Raw genomic sequence first — 14,502 nt, forward strand, 5'->3', positions numbered from 1 at the left:
TATTTTGATATTAAATGTTTGGGTAAATTTTATTTCCTACATATTGAATTTCAGGGTATTTAACAGGGTAATTTAAAATGTTAATGCTATGAAAATATTGAGTTGAGAAGACTGGATTCTATTCCTTTAGAAGTTAAACAAGTTTGATAAGCACACTGTTTTCTCTGGCTGCTGTACAGAAAACCAATTCTTACATCATCCAGACAGAATTCAGGCACAGCTTTTGCAGTTGTTAATCCTCAGTCAGTAAGGGGTTCCTAAAGGCATACTACCTGCGCAATATCCGTTATCTCAACAGTCTCCTTGCAGCTCCCACGACATCCCTGTTCCACAGGCTATAGATAAATGGGTTCAGAAGAGGGATGATAATGGCATAAAATACTGCCACCACCCTATCCTGTGAAGGGGAATGCAAGGAGTGTGGCCTCGTATAGGTAAACAGACCAGTCATATAGAATAGGCTTGCCACAATCAGGTGGGAGGAGCAAGTGGAAATAGCTTTTTTCTGCAGTTTACCTGAACTCATCTGGAATACAACAGTAAGCACATGAACATAGGAAGCTAGAGTGGCCATGAATGGTAGCAGCAGAATAATAAGTACACTCAACAGGATAGCATGCTCATACCGGGAGGTGTCCTGACACACCAATGGCAATAGAGACGGAACTTCACAGAAAAAGTGGTTGAGCCGAGACCTACAGAATGGAAGCTGAAATACACAGAGTGTATGCACTAAAGAGTTGATAGAGCTAGTGGTCCATGCACACGAAACCATGGAGCAACAAGTCTTCTTGCTCATAAGTGTAGGATAATGTAAAGGATGGCAGATGGCTACATATTGATCATAAGACATGAAACCTAGAAGAAGGGCTTCAGTCCCACCAAGGACCAAGAACATATATGCTTGAATCTCACAGCCCAAAACGGTAATGGTCTTACTCTGTGAGAGAAAGTCCATTGTCATCTTGGGCACGGTGGTGGAGATGTACATCATGTCGATGGTGGAGAGCTGGCTGAGGAGCCAGTACATTAGGGTGTGGAGTCTGGCGTCCAGTCAGATGAAGTGGATCAGTATGATGTTCCCGTCAGAGCCACTGAAAAGATGATGGTGACGGCAACAAAGAGCAAAGTGTTCATTTGACCATATTGGAAAAGCCCAAGGAGTATAAAATCTGTCCCAAAACTTTGATTTCCCGCATTCATGGCTTAAATCAAAATATCAAAACATATAATATTTAAAAAATATTATGATAGTGTTGACTTCCCTTTAAGAGAAAGCACAATGACAGTTAATAAATAAAATAGATTTTTCTGGAATCATGTTAAGTGAATATATCTCTCTCTCCTATTCAAAACATTGAACCTGTGTCTACTGAAAAATCACCATTTTACAAGTGATAATATGAAAATAATGATTTTTACAGACTTCAGAAGAAAAATATAAGATTTTAAAAAGCATTCAGATGATTTTTCTGCACAATTTACTTTCTCCTGTTGTGCACATCTTCAAGACAATGGACTGGAGCTGTGCTTACCACCGTGAGATCATTCTCTCACTGAGTTCTTCCATGTAAGTGGAAAGTGGAACCTGGCAGTTAGTCAAGTAGCATGTAGTTGTAAATTATGTAATTCACTTTATTTCTCCATCTTTTTATCAGAGATGAAATTTGCACGTATATTTTCCTGTCTGTAGCCTGTCTTTGAATTCTCTTTGTGCCCATCAGTCATTTTTCCATTTTGCATTATATTGTTTATAAATGTGAATAAAAGCTGATGTAACATTTATATGGTAGTGCTATTATAGCTCTCATGAATTCATTAGCATTTTTCTTTCCGTCAATTTCTTTGGAATTTTATAGATTTGGAAAAGAAGGGATGCCAAATATTAGGAAGACTTTCAGAATAAATCTTTAAAATATACTCTTATTATTCTTTGAGTGAAATAGCATGTAAAGAAGCGTTCATTCAAAGCTATGGAATTAAATTTTTTACTTCTTTTTTGTGACACAGAGCCTGGCTTCTATATATTAAGAGCGCAAATAAAGTCTTGGTCACTGTAGGCCCCACGTTCTGAAAATACTCACCAAAATTATCGGAAACAATATCAAATGCTCCGTGAATGTGAGGGCCTCAACTATGGGCACAGCAAAGTGATAATCTCTGGAAATCAATATATTAGTTCATTATTGCATTGAAACTGAAAACCATTACTACTTTTCAAAAATTTAAAAATAAAAAATAACCTACTAAATGTATTATATATAAGTTAATTCCATAAGGTATTATTACACAAAACAAGTATTCGATTATATTATACTATGTTTATTTTTGTAATACTTTAAAATATTTTCACATTAGTAATCAAAAATACTAAATGATATTTATCTGATATTTTAATATGAGTATAACAAAAAGTTTATATTTTATAAATATATATGATACCAAATATACCATGTCACTGAGTACATAGAAATATATGATCAGGTGGTAGTGCTTAGCAAACCAATTCATAAAAATTTCACCCAAATACTAAGATTTTATATTTTAGGCCCTGACATAAATAGTTTCATAAAAATGTAGAAAAAAATGATCTGGCTCAAAGTAAGAATCAAAGCTGTTGGAAAGGGTAACAGGGAGGAAATAGAACATACAGCATTTTACGGAGGTACATGAATCAAATACAGACATAATTGAACAAGGCAGTGACACAGGATAGCATATCATAGCCATACTAGAAATTATGATAGATTGCTAAATTACTATAAATTAATATCATAGCCATAATAGAAATTACTATATGTTACTAAATTACTATATAAAATACATCATCTATCTTACATAAGATAGATCATCACCTCTTCGTACAGGACAGGGAATACTGCCTTAACAATTGAATATAGGGAAACCGGCAATAGTTTTTGAATGATTAGAAATGATCGTTTCATTATATGGAGATTCTTTCTCTAAGTTGTTAGTGCTTACTCATCAAACAATTACATGCAGAAAAAAAGTAAGTTTTAACAAGAACCCTGAGGATATTTTTAGAGGAATTCAGCAATCATTCGCTTTTTTTTTTTTTTTTTTTTTTTTTTTTTGAGGCAGAGTCTCACTCTGTTGCCCAGGCTAGAGTGCCGTGGTGTCAGCCTAGCTCACAGCAACCTCAAACTCCTGGGCTCAAGCGATCCTCCTGTGTCAGCCTCCCGAGTAGCTGGGACTACCAGCATGTACCACCAAGCCTGGCTAATTTTTAGCTGTCCAGCTAATTTCTTTCTATTTTTAGTAGAGACGGGCTCTCGCTCTTGCTCAGGCTGGTCTCGAACTCCTGAGTTCAGACGATCTGCCCACCTCGGCCTCCCAGAGTGCTAGGATTACAGGCGTGAGCCACTGAGCCCGGCCCCATTTGCTATCTTAAATGTAAAGATTTCACCACATAGGAAAATAAAAGACCTGACTGGAAAACTGGGGAAAAAATATAAATAGGTGTTACCTAAAAAGAAAATAGAAGATTTAAAATAGAGTAATTATCTCTGCAAAACTATATCAATGTTATTTAAATGAAACAACCTTATGAAATTATCAAGAAAAAAATGTGTCTAGTATGTAGTCAAATGTGTGCCAATATATCTTTGGTAACATTTGGTAGATATTTTTAAAATTATTAATTACTTATGAATTTTATTATTTTCACACCTTTTGGACCAAGAGTTGGATAATTGGCAATTTTTCTTGAGCAAATACTTCTAAACCTAAAATGCATCTTTGGTACAAACATATAAAACATGATATTCTTTCTAAGAGCAATTTGGAATGATGAGCACGTGATAAAAATTTTTAAAATGATTGAGCTGATGATGTAATGTCTTGTATTCAAAAGCAGCTATGAAAACTAGACAATTCCAGATTTAAACACAAAGTAACACACACACATACACACAATGATAATGACTATTGATCATAATTCACTTAAAAATGTTACATGATTGGAAATATTAAAAAATCCAAAATACAAGTACACTGGCATTTGGATGTTGCATAACTTACTTGTCCTTCAAGGACACTGAGGGGTCACTAACCTTGTGGAAAACAAACAAACAAACAAACAACAACAACAACAAAAATCATGCCTCCATGCCATTTACCTCAGCCAAGCAAAATACTAGACCGTAAGCTACTGTTAGTCTCTTCCTAATTTGGATTGTAATCAAAATCATCCAATTGTCCTGCCTTCCTGAGAGTAGCCCCTGGATGTATTAGGCTGATACAGCATCTTTCCACAAGGCAACTTGCTGAGAGTGCGTGGTTAAGAGGCTACTTTTCCTACACTCTGATTTTTTAATAGTCAGAAGTATTAATCACATTCAACTCCTCACCAATTCTTGTAAACATTAAATATACTTAAAAATTCTGTGAGATTTTAATAGATATATTTGTCATTCTCTTCATTTGACCCCAATAAGGACAGAATTCTTCAGCCTTTCTTACAAGTAGTTGAACTGGGTTTTGTCCCACCTTTGATTACAAAACATCATTTGCTGGTAGGTATTAACACATAAAATGCTCTTTATAACATTGAAGCACTTAATTTGGAGTTATAGCATACAGGTGTTTTATAAATACAAATATTTCACCTGATATGTGAGGGAAACATGGTATGATAAGCACAGAAGTTCCTAAAAGATAACCTCAGGTTCTGTAAAGAACTCCTACAAGAAATTCCCACTTCCCAACCTCCTCACCCCACATCAAAAATTACAATCGTTTAGATGAAATTCCAAAGAAAGATCTGAATTAATGGATAAGAAATATATTAAAAAGTGTATATTTTGTATGATATGCATAAAATATATGTCTATCATATATTTTATAGTACTATATTTAACAATATACTTTAAGAATATCGCCCTTTCCGGTCACAAAGGCATGTGATTATAGTGCAGTCTGCTCCACGAGGAAATGGTTTGGACCATCAGTGTGAGGTAAGCAATTTAAGATGACATCCATTTAAAGTGTGTCTTAAACCAATCCCAGTCCTTTGGCAGGGACAGAAGAATCAATATTAACACTTCTTCTTACTATGATAGAGTTGAGAACTTGTTTACTATTATTAGACCCATGTCCTGAAAGCCACACATTTCTTCTTGAAAAACTTGATCAAATAAGCAATTAAATTCATATTTATTCATCATAATGTAGCCCTTTATGATTCTCATGGTCATATACATATATTTTCACATCATTGACCTCCACAGCTACCTTGAAGTTTGAATTCTGCCTTTATTGAAAATCCTTCTCATACAATGATTTCAAGAAGTTAGGTAACTTATTACAGGACGTGAGAACTAGAGAAATGCATAGACCTGGAGGCAACTGTTTGGAAATCTGGATCTCGTTAATATTCTCTGGGTAATAATAAAGTAAATATCTAAAACTGGAAGTGTTATAACAATTTTCAGTGCTGGGGGATCATGCAACTTACAAACAGTGTATTTTGATAAAACTGAAAAAAAAGTCACCATGTGTTTGGGTTTTTGGAATATTTTACCTATTTTCAAACTCCCATCATTCTAAAATATTGTTAAATGTGATTACATGCTAAGTATGATGTTAAATTTAGAGGTTAAAATGAGGAAGAAGGACCCATGTTTCCTACCGCAGTAAGAAGGCAATGACCCTGCAGGGTTACCCTGTCAGGTAGAGGATGTGCCGGGCTCACAAGCACTGACCCTACGTCACCACACCAACCTGCCCCAGCCCCTCTGTTCTGCAACCCTGAGATGATTTGAATCCAATACAAGACCAAACAAATCTCAAATACATACCTTGATGTTCTTTTTGCAAATATAACTTCAATAACACCTGGATAATGTATATAGCCCAGTAGTATCCCCAATCAAAAATAAGAGAATAGGAGAAAAAGTGTAGAATTCACTCTGCATAATTATTCACATAAAATGCATACCTTTAAGGAGTGTGTCTGAGAATAGTTTCAAAACTTTCCTTTACATGAGTTATAATGAATTTGTCAAGGGGCTGCAATTGTTCTGATTTACTTCAAAAACAGTTCGCTGAGCAGCTATTTGGTACGAGGCAAGCAACGGGTGCGGTGAATGGTCCTCTTCGCCCCCACCACGCCCTGTCTTTGAGACTGAAGAATAACGTACAGGCTTGAAAGCAGGTATTCCTCAGACAGACACAAATATACATACAGGTTCCCTTTCATTTTATAAAATAATTAGTTTAAAAATTAGTTCAATTTTGTTGTATATATAAAGCCTCTTTAATCGATTTCAATAAATTATGTCTGTTGATCATATGTATGAAAAAGCTCTGAAAACTGAATGGCATATATTCCAAGTAATCAAGCTATGTAATGTGACTCTTCTGAAAAAGAAATCCTAAACTTTTGAGATTTCTAATCTGAAACACAATTTAGTAGCTATTACACACTATGAATTTGGAAGGCTGTTGATTTTTGCCTCATAAAATAAGCCTTCAATACTTTACCATAAAAAAAGTCAGTGGAAAGCAGAATTTAAACAAAAAGCCATCATCTCCTCATCCTATACAAACCATTTAACCTCTCAAATTAAATGAGCTCTCTGCCTAATCAAGGTTGAAGCTCATATTCTTTATCTAAGAGACCATCTGGGAAAACTTGTGATATAGTCAGTAATTAAACACACAGTATACATAGCAAGTGATGCTTTATTAGATCTGATGTCTTTATTCCAAAAGTAAAGATAAAATTGACTTATGATGAATGAATGAAAGAATGAATGATGAATGAATGAATGAATGAATCCAATGACTTGGATGAATGTTCAAAATGTATCTGTTCAAATAAAAAACAATCAAATAATTTTCAACTAAGTTCTTTTTAAATTTTAATTTATTGTGGGTACATAATAGTTGTATACCTTTATAGAGTACACGTGATATATACAGGCTTACAATGTGAATTAATCAAGTCAACTGATAAATTTTTAAAAAATATTTCTTATTCTATACACAGTTAAGATATACATATAGATGAAAATCTACATAATTAACCAATGATATATAATATTTAATAAGCAACATAAATATGATATTCCAAAAAATTTCATAATGAAGGTGATGATCTGTATTACATATTATAATTTTTTTTCAAAAGAAAATCTTAAAATGGTTGTTATGGTCACAGAAGTTGAGGACTCAGATCTCTGAAAGTTCACAGGTATAATTATAACTGCTGTAACCATTAAGAGTTAATTTTGCTCGAGCACATAGAGAGGAAATTAGATAATGGTATGTACTCATTAATCTTGTCCTACTGAAGTGGGATTTATTTAATCTTGGAAAGTTAAGGTCAGGTTGAATTTTGACCAATCTCTGTACAAAACTCCATACATGACAAAATGCAACTCCTTTGCTCAGATATAAAAGAAAAAAAAAGTGCAATAATTTAGGAGGCAAGGTAATATAAATTAGAATTCAGAGGAAAGCTACACAGGCTTAACCTGTACTTAACAGCCTATAAGTTTCTATTAAATGTCCACATACATCTTATCCTTATTTTCTGTCACTATAATATGTGTTATTTTTTTAATTTGTAATAGTCTGACTCACTTTTCTGTACACCACTTATAACAATTTCCACAGAAAGATAACTCCAGTGTTGAAATATCACTGTGCATTTTGGAAGGAAATCACTGATGAGATATTTCTGGAATGTGACGGGACAAATCTAACTTGTTAGAAGTTTGAAACATGTACCATGTTGGGTGTTCTCCTTATGACAAAGGAAATAAGAGGTTGGGTGCGGTGGCTTCCACCTGTCATCCTAGCATTCTGGGAGGCCTAGGTGGGATCACTTGAGGTCAGGAGTTGGAGACCAGCCTGAGCAAGAGCTAGACCCTGTCTCTACTCAAAATAGAAACAATTAGCCAGATGTGGGGCTGCGCACCTGTAGTCCCAGCTACTCAGAAGGATCACTTGAGCCCAGGAGTTTGAGGTTGCTGTTGCTGTGAGCTAAGCTGACACCACTGCACTCTAGCGAGACTGTCTCCAAAAACAAACAAACCAACCAAAAAAGAAAAGGAAAGAAAGAGTAAATAAGAAATAAAAAACTCAAAATCAAGATATGGCCTTGCAAGGAGACTGAGCACATGAAATGCCCTGACAATACAGTTTCTTCATTTTCACATCTGGGTCTGAATTTAAGTCTAATTCGTTTTAGTAGTGCTTATCAATTTTTTTTTTTTTTTGTCATTTTCACTTGACATTGTGTGAGTACACATATCAGGGTTGTTATATACCAACAAAAATACACTCTTCGGATCATTATGAGAAAATTAATTTGAAATGGTGCCTGTGATATAAAAAGGGAGGGATCTCCTCATCCATTGAGCAAGGGGTGAAAGCTGAGAGCAGTGGTGGACGGGGCTGGGTAGGGTGGCTTAACTCTGTCTGAATGGAAGAAACAGGAGCTGATCGTTTCCTTTCTTTACTAAGATTTTCTCCTTCCTTTCTATGGTGTCTGATGGTAGCAGCTACAACTGATGGTGATTTTTGAGAAGTAAATACTTAATACAAGCAAATAACTCACAATATTGTCTGACACAAAATGTCTTCAATAAATATTACCTTTAATGATGACTAATATTGTTAATTGCTGTTGTTATATTCTTACTGTCTTTTACTTAAACTAAGATGGATTCAGGAATGCAGGCGTGTCATTCACTGCCTGGCTCCAATGTGGACACAAACCCTTTCAATAGTTATCTAGTACCTATTGGGACCTAGTTCTATGAACCCCTCTTAATTTATAAAGAAGGGCAATTAAAAAATAATATCAGCTATAACAACCATACTAGTCATCACTAAAAATAATATTTATGGAGGTCTTGTTTCATGTCAGGCACGATTGTGAGTTATTTGCCTGTATTAAGTATTTACTTCTCAAAAATCACCTTCAGTTGCAGGTGCTGTGACCCGACACAGTCGAAAGGAAGCAGCATGTCTGTGAGTGAAGCAAGCAAGCACTGAGTCCCGGGTTTGCCGTTCAGACAGCGTTAGGCCATCTGCCCAAAGAGAAGCTGGTTACGGGTATAAAAACACATTTAGACAGAAAGAATAAGTTCTAGTAATCAATAGTACTGTAGGGAAATTATAGTTAACAATTATACTTAATTATACCTATAGTTAACAATTAATTTATGGTGTATTTCAAAAATAGCTAGAAGAAAGGAATTATAATGGTCCCAATGCAAAGAAAAGATAAATGTCTGAGGTGATGGACATCCCAGTTAGCCTGACTCGATCCTTACACGCTGCATACAGATGTCAAACTATCACATGGGCCACAAAAATATGTACAATTGTGATATATCAATTATAAATACAAAAATAGAATAATACAAAAAATTTAATTTAAAAAGTAAACAAAAATCCAGTCAGAGAATAATTTCAAGCCAACACTGTAAACATCGCCCCCTCAGCCCACCCGTGGGTCCAGCGCAGTGGCTGCCCCGCTCAGCGCTGGTCTCCCGGCTGGACGCGGCATCTCCGCCCTGGGCTCAGCGTCGCTCGCGGGGCAAATGCCCCTTTCCCCTCCACACTGGGTCCACTCTGGGTCCACACACGTGGGAGTCTGAGCCCAGAGAGCTGGCTGACAGAGAGCCAGCAGGTCTCTTTCCCTCCAGGTTTGTTTTCAAATTCATACAAGTCAGGAAAACAAACGTAGAAGATCATCCTGTTCCCTCATTTGCGGAAGCTAAAACTTGACCTCATGGAGTCAGTGAATGGAACGGTGGTGACCAGAGGCTCGGAAGGGGGAAGGGGGCATAGAGAAGAGATGGTTGATGGATATGAAAATACAATTAGATGGAGGAAATAATAGACATCCCGATGAATACAATATTCTTTCCATTATAAACCAGTTACAATCGTAATATTATGACAAGACACATCGACCTCTTAGATGTCTGACAGCTGTCTTGTATCCTTAATACACTCTGCAGGGAGTTGGCGAAATTATAAACAGCAGGGGAAGGGTGATAGCATGTTTAAGAACAATGGAATAGTATAGTCTCCTGCAGAAAAAGTAAATTAAATAGGATAATTGCATCATAAAATGTCAGGCAGTGATAAGTCCATAAATATAGGAGGAAGACAGCTGTGGACATTTATTCTGTGCCCTATAATTCTCTATTATAGCACTTTTCTGAGAAAATTAGCTTTCCATCAAGTGTTATCTTATAGGATAGTAAAAATGGCACTAGTATATCTCCACTATTATGCATACAAAGTCAAATTTTTAGTTTTGTTCTTGAAATAGATATTCTAATTTAAGAGGCAAATCAGGATTGCATTAAATCTATAACTTAGTATGTATATCATTGGCATATTCATAGTACTGGTCTTCTAACCCATGAGCTTGGAGTGGCTTCATTTAGGCCTTGTTTTATTTATTTTCAGTAATATTTGCAGGGTTTTTTAGGGTTTTCCAAACATATTAAACTATTCTATTTTTTTTTATTTTTATTTCAGGATATTATGAAGGCTAAACTCTTCTATTTTTGAGTAAAATATTCCCTTATTTTTTTCGCTCTATACATTTTGTATTTTATTTTACTTTTTTCCTCTGTATTGAGGTAAAATTTACAAAAATTATATATAGAGAGATATAAGGTGATGTTTGATATACATTGTGAAATGATTATTATAATCAAGATAATTAAAGTATCATTCACCTCACATTGTTATCTTTTGTGTGTGTGTGTGTGTGTGTGTGTGTGTGTGGTCAGAACATGTAATATTTATTTCTCAGCAAATTTCAAGTATGTGGCATTGCATTATTGTACAGTATTATTGCATATAGTCTCCGTGATGTGCATTAGATCTCCAGAATTTATTCCTGATCCATAAATGCAACTTGACCCTTTTGACTAACATCTCCACATTTCCCATTTCTGCTAGCAAGAGAACTTCAGTGGGATTTGGGGATTCAGGGTATTCAGAATTTGGAATCTACCAAAATATTTCAATTTCAATTTCTCTTTCCAAATTTTACATGAGTCTTAGAGAGGCTGAAAATTTAACTTGCTTTATAATTTAGGCTTCTTCAGGATAGATATTCTGTTTTGTTCAGAAAACTCTGTCTCAAGAAAAAGAAAAAAAAAAAAAGAATTTTTGCAGCACCGCCACTGAAGCTCTCTGGTTCTCTAATGGCTATGAGCTGGGGATTGAAAGGACTGAGTTTGTCATTTTCTTCTGTAGTTTATTCAGTGCATTCAGAAAAACTCCATTCCACAAATATTGGACTCTATTTCTACTAGAATATATATTATAAGATTACATTTTCTTCCAAATAATTGTCTTCAATGCATTTGATTTTCACCAGATACCAATGATAATTCAAATAGTGTTTTTGCCACAGTATCCCATGAAATAATGGTGTTCCACTTTCCACTGGCAATTATGTGATAATTGTATTTTCATGTAACCAGATTAGATCAATTCTAGAGTCCCATCTTTAAGTTCTATTTCCTTAGAACATCTTCCAGAAACAAATTCTGGGTATGTCACTCAATGGTTTCAGAGTATAAATGATTTTTATCATAGGGAATTAGATCCTTATTTGGTATTTAGAAGGGATGGGGCAGTGAAGGCCATTTTGGGGTGGTCTTAGAAACTCATTCAGAGGCTGTTCCAAATCACAGCATGTATCTGACATCCCCATTGATGGTCTAAGTTTCTGGCACCAATGTAGTGTATTTCCTAGAAGCTAACCTGGAAGCTGATTTTAAACTCATATCTGCCTACAACTCTGCCTGCTTCAGAGAATAACTCCTTTATTTCTCTTCTATTATACAAATCTCGTATAAATCCATCTCATTGGTAGATGATAGTAATGAACCATGCAAGGAAAACGATTCTAGGAAACACAGCTTCCAGCCTCCCTTTGCCATGTAGCTATGACCTTAGGCATGGGTGGAATTGCCACCAACCTGAAAATTAAATTAACATAAAATATAGACAATTATCTTAGAAGTACTGTGATCTGAACAATTATTCATGTTTCTTTAATGGAAAGGATATTTTAATGAAAAATTCTTTTCTCCCTAGTTTTTTCCATTGAAAACAGCAATGACAAAAAATAAAACAAATAAAACCATGAATATAAATCTTCTAGAAAATCCTAAAGTATTATTGTACATATGCCATTTTAAAACTAAATGGAAACTATAAAAATGAGACTTAACTTAACAAAAAAACCAATAAACTTTTTCCAAAAGTGTTTTGGAAGTTGTTCATACTCTGCCTTTTTTTCTTGGGAACTATCATGCTGATAATTGTGTTTTGTTTTTTCCTGAGTATTTGGTAGCTCTTGCACAGGTAGCTCAGTTGTGAAAGGAGACATGGGTTGGTATCTAATTACACGTTTTTTGAAATGAATTTGGGGTGTGTAGAATACCTTCCAAATGCATATTTTTGATGTATATAAATTTTAACACAATATTTTAAAATTTTATATTATACTACAGAATTGTAAACCCAAACTCTCAGTGATATTAAATTTTTCATGACTGTAAACTGTGTTAAAAAGATCACAGGCACTGGAATTGTATTATTCATGTTACTTTACTAATGGGGACATTAGGAGATCTAAAGATTTAATATGCATTTTAAACACTTAAAACTGCCTGGCACATAGAAAGTGATCAGCAAATTCTAGCATTAGTTTTATATCTATACAAGCCCACAGTAGAAAAATCCCCTTATCCCAACCTAAAATCAACACTGCCTCAAACTCACCTCGCTTTGTAATCTAATACCAACTGCTTCATTATGTGATCCAATATCTTACCAGTATCCCAAACCTAACCAGATGCTTTATTCCCAATCATGTTCCACTTATTTTTGATAAAGTTGTTAGAAACACACAATAGCAAAACAATAGTTTCTTGAATAGTTTTGGGAAAGCCAGATATTCACAGTAGAAAAATGAAATTAGATGCATATCTTACACCATACACAAAAATCAATTCAAAAAGGATTAAAGACTTAAAGTAAGACCTGAAGCTGTAAAACTATGAAGAAAATGTACAGGAAAGCTCCATGACACTGGTCTGGGCCATAATTTTTAGGATATGACCCCAAAAGCACAATCAACAATAGCAAATATAAACAAATGGAATTAACCAAACTAAAAAGCTTCTAAACAGCAAAGGAAACAATCAACAGAGTGAAAAGGCAACTTAATGAATGGAAGAAAATATTTGAAAACAATACATCTAATAAGAGGTTTACATTCAACATATATAAGGAACTCAGCTCAATAGCAAGAAAACAGATATCCTGAGTAATAAATGGTCAAAGTAAAAGAGCAACTCAAAGTATTAAAAAAATAAATAGACAAAAGATTTGATGTTTCAAAAGAAGAGATAAAAATGGTCAATAAATATATGAAAAAAATGCTCAGTATCACTAAACATCAAAGAAATGGAAATTAAAACCAGAATGAGATATCACTTCATACCTGTTAAAATGGCTATTATCAAAATGACAAAATATATGTCGTGGCAAGGATGTGGAAAAAAAGAGAACCCTCATATACTACATTGTTTTGGGGAATGCAGATGGGTACAGCCATTACGGAAAATAGTATGTTCGTTCCTCAAAAAGTTAAAAATAGGACTACCAGTGATCCCACTAAAGAGTACATATCCAAAAGATAAGAAATCAGTAGGTTGAAGAGATATTTGCGCTCCCATGTACATTGAAAAATTATTCACAATAGTCGAGACATGGAATCCATCTAAGTGATCAATTGGTAATTGGAGTAATAAAAAGTGGTGTATATATATAAAATAAAATATGAATACTATTAAGCTTTAAAAAAGAAGCAAACCCTGTCATTTGTGACAACATGGATTAACCCGGAAGACATTATATTAAGTGAAATAAACCAGGAAAAGAAAGACAAATACCACATGATGTCATTTATATTTCGAATCTAAAAATGTCAAACTCATAGAACTGTAGAGTATAATGGTAGTTACCAAGGGTTGGTGGGAGGAGGAAGATGAGGATTGGGCAGATATTGGTCAAAGGAAACATAATTTGAGTTAGAAAAAAAGAATAAATTCAAGAGATCTATTGTACAACATGGTGACCATAGTTAATAACAATGCATGTTATACCTGAAAATTGCTAAGAGAGTAGACTTTGGGCTTTGTCATCACAAAAATAATTTATAACTATGTGAGTTAATGCATCTATTAATTAGTTCAATTTAGCCAATCCACAATATATACATTTATCAAAACATCATGTTATATACCAAAATTATATGCAATTTTAAAATTTTTAAATAAAAAAAGAAATCAAAAGTGGCCCAACTCCTGGAAAGCTAAGTAAGGAAAAGAAACCCTCTAATCTCTGTAAGTGGAAGGAGCAGACAACAGGCCAGTGATAACCCAAAAGGCCAAAACCCCACCAAGACAGCACAAAACCAGG

The 14,502-nt window shown here is 34.5% G+C and overlaps 1 protein-coding gene across 1 annotated transcript; it reads right to left on the reverse strand.

The window, feature by feature from the left end:
- Nucleotides 1-286: 286 nt before the first annotated feature.
- LOC105815634 (olfactory receptor 2AK2-like) lies at nucleotides 287-1,218 on the reverse strand. The gene is given in 2 exon segments (XM_012650831.1): nucleotides 287-1,086; nucleotides 1,089-1,218. Coding segments are annotated over 2 exon segments (915 nt in total). The 5' UTR covers nucleotides 1,204-1,218.
- Nucleotides 1,219-14,502: the final 13,284 nt, after the last annotated feature.

Source organism: Propithecus coquereli, unplaced genomic scaffold, assembly GCF_000956105.1.
Source record: "Propithecus coquereli isolate 6110/MARCELLA unplaced genomic scaffold, Pcoq_1.0 Scaffold340, whole genome shotgun sequence".
NCBI classification, from domain to species: domain Eukaryota; kingdom Metazoa; phylum Chordata; class Mammalia; order Primates; family Indriidae; genus Propithecus; species Propithecus coquereli.